Source organism: Aquila chrysaetos, chromosome 13 (assembly GCF_900496995.4).
Source record: "Aquila chrysaetos chrysaetos chromosome 13, bAquChr1.4, whole genome shotgun sequence".
Taxonomy (NCBI): Eukaryota; Metazoa; Chordata; class Aves; order Accipitriformes; family Accipitridae; genus Aquila; species Aquila chrysaetos.
The window spans coordinates 17,065,392-17,082,610 of record NC_044016.1 but is presented as its reverse complement, the minus strand read 5'-3'; the positions used below and the strand labels follow the sequence as shown (position 1 = coordinate 17,082,610).

The window sequence follows — 17,219 nt, the reverse complement described above, 5'->3', positions numbered from 1 at the left end:
GATCTTGCCCAGCCCCAGACTGCCATTGAGGGGGGGCAAAAATGTTGGGGAGACAGCCTTGATGCTGTGCCAGCGCTGCTCAGCAGTAGCCAGAACACTGGTGTGTTATCAACACCTTTCTAGCTACTGATGCAGAGCACAGCGCTGCGAGGGCTGCTATGGGGAGAATTAACTCCATCTCAGCCAGACGCAATACAACTAGGTAATTGGATTGTTGGCACCAAAAGCAATTAAAAACTCTCTAATACTTTCAGTCAAAATTAGTGGTGGAATTCCAGAGCCCTGTGTATCATTCTGTCTTCAGTGTGCCTTGGGATTTTAAAATCCAGCTGTAAACTGACAAAACACTTGATAAATGATGCAACAGGAAGTGGTCTCAGTAACATCATTAGTCTTTCTTACATTCACTGGGTCTGTCATCCAGCTCTCCACACATCACCTACCAAGCAAATATACTGACTTTGCACTAGTGTGTGTGATATACAGAACAGGGCAAAAAGCAATTGAAGTCGCTGCGTTTATTTACATGATATAATCTGTAATTGATAGATCCTTTTCTGAAACGTGCTTTATACAAACTAGTAACAGTAGAAGAACTTTATCTCCCTACTCCTGAATAACAGAGAAGAAGGTGGCTTTCTTTAAGATTCTTAAAAGGCTCACATTGCCTTACTGCAGCGACATCCTTTACTGTATCATGAAGTCACTGTGAGCTTGTGACCAGTCCCTGCAAGGGATTTCAGTTTATAGATGGGAAACTGAAATGCTGGCATATCTACAGTAGGGAATAGAGGACAGTGCAGAGATTCCCGGGCTAATTACATCCATGAGATTCACTGCAACACCTTGAAGAGAAACTATCCAGGAACACTGAAATGGGATAGCTATTATCATGGTGCTTTATCTGATCCAACAAACCTGCCTCCCAGAAAGAGCTAATAGTCTTGGGCACAGGTACATTCTGGAAGCCCACAAATTCTGGCAGAAAGCTTCACTGCAATGTAGATGTATTTGCAAGGGAGAAAACAGTGACCAAGTAGGATGGTCTGTGACAGAAAAGGAGGTAAGCTCAGTTCCCCTTGAAGAGCCTGGACACTGCCCCAGCAGTAGAACAAGGAATGTGACAGAATGTGACCTTGTCAACAAAAAGCATCAGTTTGTTGTGGCAACAGAGCAGTTATGAAGTCAGCCAAGGGCAGACTCTCTGCAGTCGTTGTGTCCTGGCCTTTGAACTGGGACAACTGCTTTCACATTTTCTGTATGGAAATCCTGTGAAGAGGAGACTGTTGCCTTATGTTTAGCCTGCTACCTGCCCTGTCTTTGGACATCAGTTACCCATGGTAATCAGCTTGCTTTACTTTCTTCCTCTTCTGCTCCTCTTCCTCAAATTCAATAACAAACAAATTGTCTTACTTGCCTAAATCTTTTCTCAGATGTGAAATCTATGCCTTATACCACTTTTATAAAATGCAGTAAGTACTGTGAGCCTGGAAACAAGAGAACTCTTAGTTCACATACTGAAATGTCTATTTAGCTCCAGTGAGTTAAAAGGATAGTATTGACTTCCAGCCAATGACTAGATGTACCCTACAAGTTGTGATCTGACTATGCTGGAGGCAGTAAGAAACTCCCCAGTCTAAGGCAGATTTTCAGTCAAGTTTTATTTCCATGAAAGAAAAGCCATCCTTCTTCTAGCTGCAGAATGATATTGATTATGTTATATTTTAAAGAAGTGTGATACACTATTCTTACTTCCTGGGGGCTCCCAGCCAGCTCCATGGGTTACTGTAAAGGGAATTGCTGACAAATTCTCATCTTAAAAAGCCTGCAAGTGAGATTTTCAGAATGTCTACCTACAGACCTATATCCAGTGATATTTTTTGTTATTCATATCTAGGCAAGGAACATGATGGAACGCAAATAAGAGTTAAACCCCTAGCCACTTTCATGTAGGCTCCAGTGTGCCCTTTGTGTGTGTGCTTACATTATTTGCAGAGTTACTCCTTTTCTTATGTATGGGTCACCTGCTTCATTGTCAGCACATAGATATCCCCATTCTGTTCCAGAACATCCCTGAAGATGCTTTAACATCAGTGGAGGTCTCCCATGTTGAGACAGGAACTCTGTTTGCTGAAGACCAGGAAATACAAGGAGATTTGGAAGACCTCTGTGATCTAGAGGGATCAGAATATTCCTTTCAAACAACCATGGAAGAGCTTGAGGAAAATCAGAAGGATATTCAACTTACTTTACAGGAACCCCAGAATAATGATAACAAGAAGCAACAGCAGGAAAAGATGGTAAGTGGAAGATACAATTCTTCCAGATGTAAAACTACAGTGCATCATGGAACATGTAGATCAGCCAGGAAATCAAGTGTGCAAAGGAAAGTGAGGATCATGAGACATTTAAGTTATTTCTCAGAGGTAAAGAATCTCAGTGACTCCCATTTTCATGGGTTAACATCAAATTCACAAGATGTGAAATCCTTCCATTTGGTCAAAAGAGCCATAGCGTTTGGTTTAGATCAACCAGGCCCTCATTAAATATTTTTAGAATTTTCTTTACATTTTCAAACCAGAGAATTTTTATATGGTGGATATTTTGTATTTTGTAAGACAACATTCAATGGAAGATTTCTTTTCCAACTCTAGGAACAAACTTTTTAAAGGGAAATAATGGATATTAGAGAACTAGTTAGTCATTATACAAATGTGTGAATAATCACTTGAACAAATATTCAGGTTTTAGATTAACATACTCTATTTTCATCTCTCAGCTTAAAAACAGATTTTACCTCCCTCTCTCCAATTTATAGCAGGGAGCCATCAGACACATGACAACATCATCTTTCATCTCAGACAGCAAAAGAGAGAGCTTGGACACAAAGTGTCATATGGCACATTTGGACATGAAGGAAGGAACCAGTGTTTTGCAGTCAGAAGTATCTACCAGTGCAGAGGAGCTGGAACAGCTCTGTGGCAAGGAGGTCACAGCAGCTGATATTGAGCTTGAGAGGATGAGGTGGGATTTTGTGCTGGCTAAACTGAAATATGAACATGAGGATAATGAAAAGCAAAGGCTTCATGAAGAGAGAATGCAGCAGATTCATCAACAGGCAGTAAAAAGATCAGTAAGTAGGGAAAGGAAAAAGGGTTGAACACTACAGAGACTGAAACTTTCACATTCTATAGTAAGCAATTTGTAAGGTTTTATTCTTTTGCATGTTGAGCAGTACTGGGACTTCTTTTAAAGTTAGACTTGACTAGGTGACCTTTACAGCTTGTACATATACTTAAGGAGAATGGAGTTGTTCTACTCCCTACAGTGTGAACTATGGTAACATTCATTGCTATAAAATATATTAAAGAACAGTTGACTCACAAATTAAGTTTATGACGTAAGGATCCAATAACTTTTTTTCTCCTTATTTTCCCCCACTGAACATCAGAGGAATTGCTCTGAATGCCACTTTGATCAGTTTCCTGCTTCTACAGTGGGATCAATTTCCCGGGTTACAGTTAGATGACTCAGATAATAAATGCATGAATAAATGAGTGGATGAAAGAATCTACCAAAGTAATGCGAATTTTCTAGACAATTAGTCAGATTTTGCAAGCCTGTTTTTTATAGAAGTAGATGAAGTTATTGTATGTTCAGGCATATGAGTCTGTTGTTAACAGTAGTCCAGCCCCGAAGAGACCATTCTATTTGGCAAGGTTTAGAAAATGGGACAGCTGCAAGTCTTGGTTGTCTAGGCTCTTCCTGATCACATTGGCTGTCTGTGGGCCTGACTCTCCTCCAATTTAACGCAATTTGTCATTGGACTGAGTTAGAGAGTAAGCAGAGTACCTGAATCTCAATCATCAATGTTTTAGAGGTACTTGCATGTTTGTCTTCTCTTGTATGTTCTGTGCTCTAAATCAGGACAGGATGGAAGGATGTGTTTTACACAGTATTTGTAGCATTTGTGTTGTGGTTGTACATAGGAGCTCAGATCACACACAATAGTGGCACGCAGCTAAGCACCGTAGAAGCCCTGAAGTTTTCCATATGCATATATTAATATTTTTTCCATATAGTTAATCCATAGGCCTGGGTAGGATCTCACAATTATGCAAAGTAAATGCAGTTCCAATGAAATTAATGAAGTTATATCAGAGAAAAACAGATGAGGATCAGGTACAATATATATTTGGCTAAATGACTGACATGCATCTGGACTAAGCAAATTAACTACTGAATTCTTTTATTAAATTAAGACCTGAAAGTTTGCCCATGAACATATGTAAAGATATGAAAATGACCATGCAGTGAAAAAACATAGGCAAAAGTTTGTGCCACAGCTGTAGAGATGGATACACAAAAGCCTTACCATGGGCATGCACTTACTTCACATGAATTGCTTTGTGTACCTGCATGCTCATTCTTGCAGTAAATATGAGGTCACTTACCCTCATTTCAGAGAGAGAAAACCTAGCTCATGTTATGGATATGGGTGGGAATGTGACACCTACCACTTAATACAGCATAGCTGATTTGCTCTCAGTTCACATACTGGCTTATTTCACAGCAACTTTTTATGAACTAAATGTCCCAGAGGGCCAGGTGGGCTCAGAGGAGCACATGGACTGGGTGTGAGTGGAACATAGTTGTGTGACATAATGTGTATCTTTTCCTTTTTCCACAGTTTAGCCAAGGACTCCAAGACCTACTCCGGCCCCCGAACCCGTATGCCTTGTTCCTATACTGCTTCATCGTTATTCATGTTATTTATACACTAAAGGAGCTGTCCTTCTACTTTTTCCAAACCCATTATCTGTTCTGTTTTGCTGTTGTGGTCTTTTACATTCTCAAAAAGATTTTCCAGGATTACAAAAATAAGAAGAAATATCCTTAAAAAGGCAGCATATTGTACTCATTTTGCCCCTGTTTTTGCTGCTTTTTTATTATCTTTTCCTCACTACACCAATCATACATGCAGGATTTCAGATATTGCTATATGCGCAGTAGACTAATTATGGAAAACTAACTGATTTCCTCAAGAAAATTCCGACTGAATGACATCATTTGACTTCATGCTGTCTCACCAACATGTTTGGCATCATTCAGGGGCATTCGTCTATACAAATAAAGTTATACACAATAAGAAGTCATTTTGGAATGTGTACTTTCTATTCTATCTCACCTTCTTGGATTAACACAGTGACTTGGGATTACCTGTAATAAATTATCACAGAGAGGTTTCAGAGTTGGGTTTATTAGCATGGAGGGAGGTGCTTAAGAGAATTTAATATTCTGTTACGTATTCACTACCACGCACCAGGCAGACACCTTGCTTTGCCTTAGGGCTCTCTACCTCTGGGACAGCAGCATTCCCCTCTGTGCTGTGCCATCCTCCATAGCTACACACAGTTTCTATCAGCAATAGACCATCAAGCACTGGCAAGCACATACATACTGTATAATCAAGGTATAGTGATTTCTGAAGTATCCACACTGATAAGTAAAGATATTAAACATAGCCCCAATAAAAGGCATTTTGTCTAGTGAGAATGTGACTAGAGCCTTTTAATACTATTTCAGTCATGCAATAGAGGATATTTCCAGCAGAGAATAGGTGAAGAGTCATCTACCATATGGCATGTGAGGTTAGAGTAAGTACAATCTTATCAGCCTTCCACTGTTGCTAGAATCAGAGCATAATTCACCCATATATCCCCATGCACATGCCTTACTCTCTTTTACTTAAATAAGTTTTGTCTCAGTTTGCATTCTCTTTGCATTGTGTTCTTAACAGGAAAACAACCTAAAGAGTGTTTGATAATCAGGCTAGGTATGCTAAAAACTGTTCAGGTCAGGGTAAAATAGGTGTAGTCTAACCTTACTCAGGACTGTGTCCGTGATAAGTTTGGCCTCAGTCAAGATGGTATACTTTGGGCATGCCAGTGGTAAAGTGTTTACAAAACCAATGCCATGTACAAGGCTGGCTGAATCAAGGCAGTAGAGAAAAGAATATCTCAGATCTAGGTGTAGTGACTGGGTAGTTTCCTGACAGTGCAGAATGAGTGCAGAGTGCAGGGTCTTCTCGTATTTCCACAGTCTCTGCGTTTCTGAAGCAGTGGAAGGTTACAAGGATGGTCCACTTCACATATACAGAAAAAAACTGCAGAAGATTGAAACGAATGATGACACAATCTTCCTGAAAGGAAATTTAACCAGGCAAAGTGAGGTTGCTTGCTGTAGATAAAACCTACATAGGCAGATTTAGAGAACTAGACCAATCAAAAATAAGCAAGTGAATAAAAGCTTTATCCCAGCTGCAGTTCCTCTTTTTCCAGCAAAAGTGACCATTACCTCTCACTGAAATCCCAGGCACCCTCACCCGCTTTAGAATTTCTGTGGAAGGCAATGATTCAACTTTAATTTTTGTAAATGACCTGAGAGTAAGACCTGTAAATAAGCTGCTTTCAAATCCGTGTTTTTCTCTCACTGAAATCATAAGTGTCACCCAGACAACTGAGAGAAGCCTGTCCTTTGTTTTCTTCTGAATCTGAAAAAATTTCCTGTAGATAACCTATATATAAATACGGTTTGCAATAGCACAAGTGACTTAGAGTACTTCATTGCTGGTAACTCTTGGATTTTGAAGAACAGGAGAGATTATATCAGTCTGCATTTAATATTGTTAATTCAAATGACAGCTAGAATTAGTCACAGATGTGAGACCACTGGAAGTTTCAGAATACAGAGTCTGCACAGAAGCATTATTTTTAATATTCAATGCTAACTTTTGGGGAGGGGCACAAGGACTTGGTAGTCTTTTGCATTTTACTTACTGCACACAGCAGGTAATGCTAAATAGTCTTAAGACAGCTGCCTCACCGTACACACATATTCCAAACATATCCCCAAATCATAAAGTCAAGGAGAAAAATAGGTTAGCCTTTCCCTGACAGGTGCTCTCTGAGCCATTGTGGGTACCCATGCTATACTTTTAAACTTATTGCCACATTGATGAGAGCCAGATTTTTCTTTTTAAGTGGCAGTTTCTGTGTAGCTGCCTAGCTTCTGGGAACTTCAGCTCAAAAAACTGTTGAAATACCATGAATCCATTGATAAAGTCATGAGAAGTAGCAATACAGCAAAGAACAGAAAAATCAAACTCCTCTTTAACTGCTTCAGGTCCTTCTGAGCTTTGATCAGCTCTTGCCCTTCACCAGGGTGAAAAATACACTCTTTGAGTTGCCTGGCGGTGTCCTATACCCTTATTTTATGACAGTAGGTTCACTCATCACAAAGCATATGGCTTCATGTGAAACCACAGGGAACTTGGTGGTTTCAGCTATTTTAAGCCTAAAAGTAGCCAGTATTTTACAGCTGGTTTGATTTCAAGAGAACGACAGCAGGTAAAAAGAGCTCAGGGTTGTAGCATAAAGCTATTCTGAAGTTTCAGAAGCCACTATGAAGACCCCCAAGTTAACAATTAAAAATAATAATATCATAATTCCCATAGTTTTTGGCAGCTAACTTGTGATTTATCAGTACTTGATTTGGGCGTTACTGATCTTGACAAAACAAAATGTTTGCCAACTCACCTACTAGCGAAGACTACGTTTCACAACATTTATTTATCATTCTCCCATAAGGAGGCTAGCTGCACCAAATCAAAGGGCAAACTTGGAAGTGAAAGGAAGGCCCCAACCCACTCGATAACCAAAACTTGTTTTGTGTTTAGCAACTTCATTCTGGGGCCCTCTAGCCAGAAATTTCTCTGAACTCAAAGCTGGGGGCGGGGGGTTAAAAGGCTGCAAGGGCAGCTTTGTTGCAAAAAGTTTGCACAGGCTGTTTTCAGTGAATTGGTGACTTCAGACCTCACATTTACATTTTGAGCCCAAGATGACCTCCTACCTATATACAAGCTTAACAAATGTGATCAAAACCTTCCTCTTCTTTTTTATTTTTCTGCAGTGGAAGGCTAAGGAGAGGGGATGAGGAGAAAGGCAGTGCAGCAGAAGGGAAGATCTTGCCAGAAGATCGTCCGCTATTGCCAGTTCCAACGCTGCAAAGCTCAGCAGGACAAACGTGAGCCGGCTGAAAGCGGCTCAGTGCACCGGTGAGACCCTTTGCTGTCACTGTGCCAGCCGAGTAAACTCAAGCGAGACGGAGCCTTGCGCCTGTTGGCGTTGCTGGGACGCGGGACAGCACGCCGGTTCCAACATGCGCCCGATTCAGCAGCTCCCTTGGCTTGCCGGCGAGCCCCGGGACAGCCGCGGAAGTGCCCCGGGGCAGCCGCAGCCGCCCAGGCAGCAGCGGCTCGGCGGCGGCGGCGGCGGCAGCGGGAGCGCGAGCCCCGCCCCGGCCCGGCCCGGCCCGGCCGCCGCAGGGCAGGGCAGGGCAGGGCAGGGCAGGGCAGGCTAGACTAGGCTGCTCTTAGGGACGGGTTAAGAGCACGGGGAGTGACAGCCGAAGGGAAGTCCCTGGCCGGCCGTGGGAGCAAGGAACCAAGAAACCGTGGAGAGCTTCAGTACAGCACAGGGGTGAGTGATATGAGCCTTCTGCATGAGCAAGGAGGGTGTTATGGGTGGGTTTTCATGCTCTGAAGAGTGTGATGTTAATTGTACTTATTTTTTTTACCTGTGCAATCCCGGAAATGTTGCTCAGATAAAAAAACCTGTAATAATTTGTGAAGAATGATTTGCAAGTTGCAGTTATGAGGAGTGAGGTGGGATAGGACAAGAAAAATTGTTTTTGCTGAACTGCAGCAATGTCCCAGCTGCTCGGCAGTACCTGCGTGCTTAGGTGTGCTCTTTGCCACTCTGAGCCTGGCAGGCACAGACGGGGAAAGAGGGTGTCAGTAAAGGCAGGTGGTGGAACTCCTGCCCCCCTGGTTTTATGGAGCAATTTTTCTATGGTAAAGAGTTAGGTGCAGTTCTGCTAGTTGTATAAAGGATTGCTGTTGCTCTAAACAGGGTGCTTTTGCTCCAAGTCTTTGGGACTGGTTTAAAGGCCAGTACTACACTTGTTAGCAGTCATGAGCAGCTAACTTCTAGGTATACTGTATGTGCTTTGGGTTTTGGGCAAGCAGGGAGAAGAGACTTTCAGGTCATCTGATACCCCTTTTCAGATTAACATAAGCTCTGCTGGAGAAAAATCTTTTAGGTCTAGCCTGCTGCCTTCAGCTTTATAAACTGCTTTGTAGATCTTACAGAATGAGGTAGGCTCCCAGTTGCATTACACTTGTGGGGATGACTCCCCAACATACAAAACTAGGGTGCAAAAAGTGTGTGTCTGTGTATGCAAGTGGCTGGTTCTTCCTCTCAGCTGTGGGAGGTGAGGCCTGACTGGGTAAGTGCTTGCACCTGGGATGCCACTGATCACAGCCAGGTGTGGGCTCAGCCTCCTTAGAGGAGCGTCACACCCTAAATCCCAATGCTCTTTATCATCTTCCATTTCCTTTCCAAAGACCCAAACCATATGACCTAAATGACAGTAGTGTTCTTGAATTGTTATTTTGTCTCTGCTTGGTTGTATAAGGGCTAGCTTTGACATGTGTTGCATATTTAAAAGCTTTATATCTCTGCAGAGATGCACTGTGTCTGCATAAACACTTGTGTTCTTGGCTCTTCTCTAAAAAATAAGGTGTTTGTAGCGCTAGGTTAACTAATTCTGCACTTTTGGGATTTCTTTCTTGTTTGGAGCTTGGGAACTGTGGTTGCTTAGCACTTCATGGACTCAAGTCCTTTCAGACTACTTGAAATACCCAACCTTGGATGGGTGTTACTGAAGTGTGAGATATGCTGTTGCTTTATTGTTGTGAAGAGAAATTTAAAAGCCTGCCTCGGTGCTTTTGTCCAAGGACCTTACCATGTAGATAGCCTCTACACTACAGCTTGGTCCAACTGTCACTGAAACCAGTGAAAATCTTTCTGTTAACCTCAGTGCTAGCTGGGTTAGCTGTTCTGGCTTGCAAAAGTACTCAAGAGTATTACCACTGTAGGGGCCGATGGGATAGTATAGCTGTAAAAGTCTCATTACAGCCACAAAACGTTCCAGTGCTGTACACTGGGCAGCAACTTTTGATCTGAGTTGTTTAGTGTTTCCCATGGTGTTCTTCTTTTGGCAGCAGAAGCTGGTGAAATGTTTGCTTGTTTGGGGGATTTTTGAGTACTTCAGTGAGGGAAGCAAGAAAATAGGTCCTTGTTTGCTTTCTTCTGCAGCCTTGAAGTCACAGTAAAGAACTTTAATTTCCATTAAGAAATCTCTCCCTCTGCATTCTTTTTTTGGTGTGTGTGTTCTTCTCCCAAAAGTCTCACTGCTGTTGTGAAAATCCTGATATCCATGTGGGTTAAACTTACTGGAGAAAAAATTGAGTGTGTGACCTCTTTCACCAGCTTAGTGAAATCAATGAAATTGGTCACCAGCACAAAGAAAGATGGCTTTATGTGAATGCTTGAAAGAGACAGAGATGGGGAAAAAGGATGAGGTGCATCTCTAAGATGCTGAGGGTGATTCTGGTTGAAGGAATGGAATTCACTGGACACCAGTTTCTCTGACTGCGGTGAACATGTTTGTGGGCTTTGCCTCCTGTAAGGCAATTTTGCAGGTGTTGAGTGTGATGGTACGCAGCTGGACTAAGGGCTTTAGCAGGACATTCATGTAAATGAATCAGGCTCTTGTTACTTAAATTATTTGAAGTAGTACCATGCTCACAGTTGTTCCTCCATCCCTAACTTGGTAAGCATTTCTCCAGTGCTCCTGAAGGACACCCTGCATCTGTCCTCAGTGCACTGCTGCTCTGCATGACTCCAATACAAACACCACTGCCTCTGGTCTCCAGAGCTCTGAGTGCTGCTTCCTGCACATTGGCTGGCAGCTCTGCCTTCAGCTTTGGTGTAAGTAGAGATAAATGGCTTATAGGACTTTGGCTATTTCTAACCAGGTTGTCTTCTGAGTGCTGAGGGTAACCACCCAAAATGTGGTGTCTCTCCAGGGCTGGGGAACCACCATCAATCAGGTGGTGCTTAGGCTGGGAGTAGCAGTATCAAAATGATGGGTCTAAAGCATGGAGGGGTTGGAAGCAGTGGGAATTAGTGGAAAGTTTTGTCTCTTTATAGAAGCCACTCTTCTCACTGATGAGAAAGATGATACTGGACTGTATTTTGGGGCTGACTTTTCCAGGTGGACTTCATTAAGGATTTGAAGAATGGTAGAGAAGACTCTGGTCTGGTATAGTTTTCTTTCCCTAATTGTTTAGGTAGTAAAACTTCTGCTCAAAAGGAAAAGCAGACAGCAGGGCTGGCATAGTCTAGCTGGCTGATAGTGACTTTAAAAAAAAAAAAAAAAGCGCCAACCAACCCAGAAGAACCTTTGCCTTTGGGGGAAAATGCTACAAAAGTTGCAGTGGGTTTTTTTTATTATTATTATTTTTGCTGTGCTAGTATTTGGTCTTGCAGAATCTGTGTGATTGCTTCTTACCGTGATCTTACTGCTGGTGAACTCAGAAGCGAGGAATAGTGTTATTGACTGCTGTGAAATTGACGGTGTGTTTAAAGATGAGCATGTGCTTAACTGTACACTTTTTTGTTGGACTAAATCCATATGCAGAATGCTGTTCCTTATCTTACAGCATTTGTAAAAGGGAAATAATATTTCCTTCCCTTTGAAGCTTGCAAGAGGCTAACTTGTAAGTTTTGACATATATCCAAGATTTTTTTGATGGACGGTGCTATTTAAACATCAAGCTTCTGGGATACCTACGGTAAAACGTGGCAGAAAACAGGTGTAACAACTCCCTCTGTGAATTATCCCTAGTCTAAGACTGCCCTCTCTTGGACACTATCAGTTGCTGCACTGGGCTCAGAGAGGTTTCTCACTCAAGTCATCCTTGCAGCTTTGCTTTGTAACTGACCATTGCTTTTACGTCTTTTGGGGGTGGGGTGGGGTGGAGTGGTTTTTTTTTTATGTTGGTTGTCCTTTTGGAGAAAACACTAGAAAGTTTCAAAATAATTCAAGACACTTGTTGCTATGTTCAACCCAGGGTAGACAACTGTATTCTAGCTGAATTTTTTACTTCTTTTTATTTTTTCCCTCCCTTTTAGAAACAAGGGAGGTTGATGGAAGCTTAGAAATAGAAAAACCTTTCAAAACATTTGCTTAAATGTAGCAAGGGTAGAGTTCCAAGGAGCCAAAGGGATGTAGATGACCAAACCTTGTGGAATTTTTGAAGGGATTTCAACATCCAAGTACCTCAATGCCATAAGAAATCTTGCCCTGTGTTAGTATGCATTGTCGCAAATCTCCTAGCTAATCATACATGATCTTGAATTGTATTCTGCTTAAATGTTTCAAGTAACATCTTTTTAGTAATATGAACAGGGCAACAGGAAGGTATATGGACTAAAAGTTGTCTTTGGCTAAAATAATGCTGAAATGTTTGTTTAGATTTAGCTAGACTAGCAAGTTAGGCTGGTAGACCTATTTATCCAGCCTCATTCTGGTGCCTAGAACAGAAAATGTTTATTTTGTTCACCTGTCAAGGTTTAAAAAGAAAAAAGAAATTCTCCCAGGTGATTTAAGGTGAGACAAACTTGGTGTGGTTAGTCTGCAGAACACTCTTATCTTGCTGTTAAGGCCTGTCTTGTTAGATTTTGGTGAGTACCTTATTGTTTGCTTTAAGGAGAAACTGTATTTGAACATTTCTGCTGGCCTAGGAGCTTATCCATTTTATTTTACTGCAATGCTCCCCTGGAGCCTGATTTTTGCCCCATTTCATGGGATATCCTGAGGTCAGAGGAGAGATTGTTGCCCTGATCCATGTTCTTCGCCTCGCCAAATATGCCCTTGACATTGAGAGTAAACCAACAGACGCAAGACAGCAAAGCTTGCAGAAGCGAGGCAATCAAGAGCAGTGCTGTAGGCAGCTCCGTAAGACCATGACAGCTTAAACTGTTTTTGCTTAACTTGTTTTCAGGGATGTCTTCTCAGAGCGAGCCTATCTACCTTTGGGTGGAGAACTGCAAAGGGCTAAATTACTTTTTGGCTTGTCTGGCTTCATGTTATTTGTGACTTCTGAATGGAATACTGGAAACTTGGGATCACCACAGCATGATCTTGTATCAGTGTCTGTGCTGGACAAGGATTCAGACAAGCCTTTAGCTGTCACATATTCCCAACAGCATTCTTTAGCTTACTAAATTGGTATCTGTTTTCGGTTCTGCTACAGCAATTCCAATGGAGAAAATGCTTTTTCTTTTCCCAGCAGAACAAGAAAATTAATTGATTAACTCTTGTTGGCTTGCTGAAGTTGTGGCATCCTTCAAAGATGTCCAACTTAAAAAAGAGTATTTTGAATTTCTGTCTCTGACAAGACTAGCTTTTCAAGGGTGAAATAATTTACTGTCTGTGTTCTTCCTGTGCAGTGAACAATCCCTCTGCCTATTAAGACTAGAAAATGCCTTGCTTTTGTTTTCTTTGCACAAGCTGATGCCTGAGAACGTTCTCCTGTGGTGGTGAGAGCATGTCCTTTCCAGAGCCTGTAGGGGGTGGAAAATTATTTTGGCCTCAAACCTTAATTCAGAGGTGCTGAGTATGTAGCCACTCTAATAGCAGGAATTTTAAGATCATCCTTCCCTAAGATGCTTTAGAGTTTAAGATATGGTGGAATAAATCTTTTAAGATCAGTTGTTCTCCTGATCCCTGGCTACCATCAGAATTGTAACAAGTGCTGTTCTGATCGGATCCAATCTAGAATAGCTGCTGCAAGATTTGGCTTGGGTTTTAAATTTATGTGGGCTTCAGTTGCTTGTAGCTACCATGGTATTTCATCACAGAAAATGGAAATAACTAGCTAGTCGGTTATCTGTAGTGTTTAACACATCTCACTGCATTTTAAAGACTAGGACAGCCTGTAGATATAGCAATGTCTGGTGTTCTTCTGATGTTTTCAGATCCTAGGGTTGTAGCTTCTAACCAGTGAGGTCTCAACATGTTTCAGGTGAGGCATGAGGCTAAACTTATTCTCTTGTCTCCTCTTTCTTGCTGGAGAGGAAAATCATCAGCACAGAAAGACCAGGGTATCTTTTAGTACTTGCCCCACTGAGGTTCTGTGTCTGATATGGCTGTGTCAAAGTCCTCCTTTCTCCAATGCCCTCTGCAGCTTGACATGCTGCTGCTCCTGCTTTTCAAATAAGCTGAGAAGGAAGAAATGAGGCAGCGTGCCCTTTGGAAGCAAAATTTCTCATACTGTCCAAATAACTTTTTTACTCTTGTCCTTCCAGCACTGAACCTCTTGTGTAACATTCATTGCTCCTCCCTCTTGGTGTCATTGTTCATTCACAGCCCCAGTAACTCTCTTCAGGGTTATTAACATCTCAGTCTCCACTGTTCTTCCACATCAAGATCCAATTTCACATAAATGTAGATGGGAGCAAGGAGCAAGAGGGAGAGGACAAGGAGGTAGCAGCCTAGTAGGGACGGCAGCTGGGTGGAGTGGAAGACTTGCTGGGAAAGATTGCTCAGGGAGACACATCAGATGACAGTCTTTTGCCTTATTCCCTTTTGCAGTACAAGGGCAACATGTAGGTGCTTTTGACCTTCTGAAGGGCAATGTTCTTGTAGTCTACTTTATGGTGACAGAAGAGAGCATCTTACAAGGTTGGAAGGTAGTTTAGTTGGCCAGTGACAGGTAGGCTCCTGTGAAATGTACCCCTTGGCATCTCTGCCCCCAGGGGCTGTACAGAAGGTTTCTGGGGTGATTTGAAACTGCAGCATCCCCTGTCTGAGAGAGCAAGTGAGGGAGATTCACTGTTGGTGCGAAGACCGCTTTTTATAAAAACAGAAAAAGGCAGGTCAGGAGAGGGATTTCAGTGGGATGCAGTTATGGATTGTGCTGTGAGATAAAAAGTGACGTCTGGTTTCCTGCACAGCCCCTTGTGTCTAATGGTGTGGCTGAGCTCTGGCTGCAGAGGTATTGAGGCTGTCTTTCCTTTCCCTACCTATTGTCAGGACACTTACAAGAACCTAATATCCATGAGGTCTCTGCCTTTGTCAAAATAGGATTGAAATTGGGCAGCTAGATTTAAAAAGGGAAAATAAACCCCAAACTGCCTCTGGCAAGAGGGGCAAGAAAGACAGCCAAAATTACTAAATTTGCTGCTTCTACTTCAACAGATGTGGTAAGATTATTTTTCTTACTACAGCTCAGTTTTTTGCACTATTGAGCTTTTGCCTTTTTCTTTTTTCTTTTCTTTTTTTTTTTTTTTTTTTAACCCAATGACCTATTTTGATGTCAGAGTGCTGGTAAAACGCATCTGAAAATCCTAATCAGAAAATCCTAAGCCAGTATCTTTAACAATTGTGTTTCACACATGATATAAAATCATCCATACAAAAGACATACAGAATGGAAAGTATTTAGTTTTCTCCCTGTGTGCTCTGTCCCTGTGTATTGGCAAGACAAGCCACACCACCAAAAGAGTAGCAGAGCCAATGATGTTTTAATCCAATTGACCTGTGATCTATTTTGCTACTGGCTTACCTACCATAATGACCCCTGCTTGTCCCATCCTTGCTTGTCTGGGGTCAGCACTGGGGCCTGGGGTTAGAAAGAGTATTTGCAGTGGCTAGTGGAGAGCCACATCCATACTGGTTGACTGGCTGCTACCAGCCAAGAAGTGTCTGAGCCAAGTTCCTCCTTTGCTCTCCCCAAATGAGGCATGAATTTGAATGTAGCTTATCTTCTCAGCTGCTAATTCTCAGGAAATGAGTTGGGATTTTGTTATCGGAGATATTTCTGCTGTGTCAAATTTGATTGAAATTGGCTACCAGATTAAAAAATGGTAGCAGCAGACAAGATGAACAGACTGTAAAAAATATACCTGTTAGAAATCGAAAAAAAAACCTAGCAGAACTCAGGGATCCTCTTGTAAATATCTTTTTTTCTTCTATTAGAAGTTACCTGAGGAATTAAAACCATTTGACTCTGACATACATGCAAATGCAGGACTAAGCCTGGAAATTTATCGGAAAGATGGAGCATCTTCTTTGCTTGGCCTCTAAAGCCGTTCCCCAAAAGGTGGCAGTCTCTGCTAGCAGGAATGTGTCTCTCTGGCAGATGGATGCTTTTCCTTAAGGTTCGTTCAGTTCTATGCTCTGTATTAGCTGGGGTTTTTTTTCCCCTCCCTTCCTCCCCCATAACCTTTATATTTCAAACGAGAGCAGCAGCCTGTATATTTGACAAATATTTGTCTAGTGCTGTAAATGCACACAGACTTAAAAATGACCTTTGAGTTAAACCAGAGCAGATTCCCACACAAAAATGAATTAGTTTTAGTTGGGGTTTTTTCCTAAGCTGTATAAACATAAATTAATAGAATGCGTGCTATGAATGCTTCATCTCTGCATCTGTGGCCAGGCTTCCACAGCTTTTTTAAATGTAATCACAGCTACAACTGTTCCCTAAAAACTGTGCTAGAGGCCTGGACCTGCATTCTCCAGTTAAAAGGAAAGCTTCCCGCCTTCTTCAGTGTTTGCTTCGTTTGCGGTCAGATCTGAAGGACTTGAAGCTGTCCCTGTGTCATAATTCAGACCCTGTGGAGCTGGCACTCTTTGCTTACCGATGTTTTTCTGGTGGAGCTGTATTTTACTGCCCTGCCTGGACTCTGCAGCTCCCCAGGCACAGTTTTTCCTGAGCTACTGCTGGGTCCAACAGCAGCAACAAGCCTGTGGATCCTCCTGCAAGATTTGGCCAGTGGTCATCATGGGACGAGGGGGAATGCAGTTCATACCTTGATGTTTCCACACCCTGCCCCCATCACATCCTTATACACATGATTTCCTCATCTACTTCTGCAGTTCTCTCCCTGGAGAGCTCAATGAATCTAAGGAAAGGAGTGGAAAATGTCTGAAAAAGCAGCTAATTCTGTCCTTCCATTTGGGGACAGAAACCCAAATTTACCTCTCGGGACACTCAAAGGCATGTGCTGGTTGTTGCTTAAAAACAAATGGCAAAACAAACTTTCCAGAATGGATCTTTTGCACTTAGGAGCCTGACAATTGTATTTCAGGCCCTTTTTGAGGTAGGGCTAAATTAACAAGGGTATTCTAGAGACAAATTCACTGGGACTGAGCTGTTTCAGAGAGTGCAGGCACTCTAAAGTAGTCTTTACAAGCATGACAATTTCCATTCCAGTCTGGTTGGAATAAAAGTATCTTCATAT

General features: G+C 42.1%; 1 protein-coding gene and 1 long non-coding RNA gene across 5 annotated transcripts in view; both read left to right on the top strand.

The window, feature by feature from the left end:
- The window catches only part of TMEM247 (transmembrane protein 247), a 35,599-nt gene extending 30,447 nt beyond the window's left edge, over positions 1-5,152 (top strand). For 2 of the 3 annotated variants that reach the window (XM_030036188.2, XM_030036187.2), the window contains 3 exons: positions 2,067-2,300; positions 2,819-3,133; positions 4,691-5,152. In XM_030036188.2, coding sequence (XP_029892048.1) covers positions 2,208-2,300; positions 2,819-3,133; positions 4,691-4,900 — 618 coding nt within the window. In that variant the 5' untranslated portion in view covers positions 2,067-2,207 and the 3' untranslated portion in view covers positions 4,901-5,152. Of the gene's footprint in view, positions 1-1,242; positions 1,341-2,066; positions 2,301-2,818; positions 3,134-4,690 lie in introns of those variants that run through there. The other variant, XM_030036186.1, reaches the window with a different exon arrangement.
- A 3,264-nt stretch (positions 5,153-8,416) lies between these two features.
- Positions 8,417-17,219, top strand: part of LOC115350387 — a 70,552-nt gene continuing 61,749 nt past the window's right edge. For both annotated transcript variants that reach the window (XR_003926418.1, XR_005933890.1), the window contains exon 1: positions 8,417-8,540. This is a non-coding gene — a long non-coding RNA (uncharacterized LOC115350387). The remainder of the gene's footprint in view (positions 8,541-17,219) is intronic.